The sequence below is a fragment of the Palaemon carinicauda genome, chromosome 13, assembly GCF_036898095.1.
Source record: "Palaemon carinicauda isolate YSFRI2023 chromosome 13, ASM3689809v2, whole genome shotgun sequence".
Taxonomy (NCBI): domain Eukaryota; kingdom Metazoa; phylum Arthropoda; class Malacostraca; order Decapoda; family Palaemonidae; genus Palaemon; species Palaemon carinicauda.
The window spans coordinates 87,648,207-87,650,706 of NC_090737.1; the positions used below are offsets into that span (position 1 = coordinate 87,648,207).

Sequence of the window (2,500 nt, forward strand, 5' to 3'; positions counted from 1 at the left end):
TAATCAGAGCTTAACAAAAGGATATGACACTTTAGATATAAGATTTAACCTGACAGTGCCACATTATTTTTTCTGTGATAACCGAACTTTAGGTTGCTCGTTAGTAATAAATAGTCCCATAATGAATAATTTTATACTGCAAGAATATTTCTTTTATTTGGAATAAGTTCTGATGTGTTGCTCCCATTAACTAACGATAATATTCAGATATTTTGGTGTTCCTGTATAGATCTTAAAACACTACCAAGAAGAATAGTAATAGATAACCTTCATATGAAAAAGGGAATGTACAACGATATACGTTTTTTTACATAGCTCCAAAAGTGCCTCAAACTTAGTATATTTCCTCTATGGTCAATGATTTTGAAGTATCTGTATATGAATAATTGGTAATGCTATATAAAGTTACATATTTGCCATACATGTTTCACTTAAGTGCAACATACACCAGGAAAACATTATAAAAAATCAAATATAAAATACAACGTTCTTATTACCATATAATGATAAGAATAAAATATGAAAAATTATTATTACCTTATAAACGTTTGTTTACTATGTTACAGAAATACTATCAACTAAATTAGGTAATTTGCAAAGGGTTTTGTGCTGTGAAAAACTTTGACATATTATTTTCTCTGGATAAAACTGTTCTATGAAAATTATATATATAAATGTATATATATATATATATATATATATATATATATATATATATATATATATATATATATATATATATATAAATATATATACATATACATAAATATATATACATATATATATACATACACACACACACACACATATATATATATATATATATATATATATATATATATATATATATATATATATATATATATATATATATATAAATTTGTTTATTATGTTACTAAACAATTATATTTTTTAAATTATTCCATGGCAAAGCCGTTTTTACAAGACTAATAAAGGAAAATTAGTAAATTTAAACAAAAACATTGAAGAAGATTTTGCAAATGCCGGTGATTTTGAAAGGTGGAATTCACTATAGTCACCATTATTGAATCAATATTTTTTAGGCAATCTATTACAAAACCTGGCCCATGATAGTTGATATCAATTGAATTCTGAAAATATTATATAGAATATTAATATATTAACTACAACTTCGATTATTCTTTGCATTAATCGTCTTAATCGTATTATTAAATGTAAGCCACGTGTATTATCATATTGCAAATATGATTATAAGTTCTACGAATACTATATCTAACATGCTGAAGACATCATTACTAGATTGATTAATGCTGAACAATTTCGAACGCACTAAGATTTGTCTTTCCTTTCCTGAAGGGCGAAGAGCTACACCACAATTCCACTGCCGGAGTGATACAAAGCAACCAAAGCCTCGTTCTGCAGAAGGTGACGCGAGTGTCCTCAGGGATGTATTCCTGTAGGGCCATTAATTCCAACGGCGCTGCCAACTCCAACGCCCTTCACCTCAATGTCAAATGTAAGGAAATCGAGTACTGCTTTTAGATTTGTCAAGTTGCCTTCCTTAATCCGCATGCATATATATATATATATATATATATATATATATATATATATATATATATATATATATATATATATATATATATATATATATATATATATATATATATATACATACATACATACAAATATATATGTGTACGTTTGTCAGTGTGTCCAAATTAATCATGGAAGACATAAAATCATGTTACATTTTATTAGGCCGGTTATGATATCTTTTATCTGACCAAATTTGATTTATATGGAATATGTTTTAGTTACAGTTATTGTAAACCACTGTTAATGACATATATACTCATATCCCATTTTATATGATGAAAGAGCATTAGCATTAATTAAACGTTATTTATAGAGAAAGCCACAAAGGAATCGGGTCACGTTACTTTGTTTAAGGTTTTATAATTCTCTTAGTGATGAGAATAAAGGGAAAACTGGAATTCCTCCTTGTACTCCCTCAATGGTCATTTAGGGAATTAATCTCCTTTAGTCGTAACACAACTCCTTCCAAGTGGTTTCTTAAACATAAATTTATTGTGGTTTGGTGCCTTTGAGTATTTTATTTTCCTAATTCTTTTTCGGAAATAGTATCTTTGTCTTTTCTAAAGTCTTTTGGGGGATATTGAAAGGATTTTTTATTTGTTCCTTTTAAAAGGTTCTAGACTACCACCATTTAAAAATAATTATATGCATGTTTATTTCTTTCTTTGAAGAGTTATATCATACTGAGGAATTTGTTTGATTAGACAGTTTTATATTCTATATTTCAATTTTACCTAATTTTAAAGATTCCATTCACATTTCCAGCGTTTTGCAATTTACGTTTTTCATGGATGTTGTTTAATGTTTTTCATATGAAGTGTTTAAAATAAAATATATTTCATGCACTTTCATACTATATCATTCCCTTTTAACATTTCTTAATCATCGTCTCATAGTTGCCCCCATTTGCACACTGGAA

The 2,500-nt window shown here is 27.0% G+C and overlaps 1 protein-coding gene across 1 annotated transcript in view; it reads left to right on the forward strand.

Moving 5' to 3' along the window:
• Positions 1-2,500, forward strand: part of LOC137651689 (neural cell adhesion molecule 1-A-like) — a 35,952-nt gene that overhangs the window by 25,763 nt on the left and 7,689 nt on the right. The window contains exons 4-5 of the mRNA XM_068384909.1: positions 1,339-1,498; positions 2,478-2,500. The exon at positions 2,478-2,500 is cut by the window's right edge and continues 271 nt beyond it. Coding sequence (XP_068241010.1) covers positions 1,339-1,498; positions 2,478-2,500 — 183 coding nt within the window. The remainder of the gene's footprint in view (positions 1-1,338; positions 1,499-2,477) is intronic.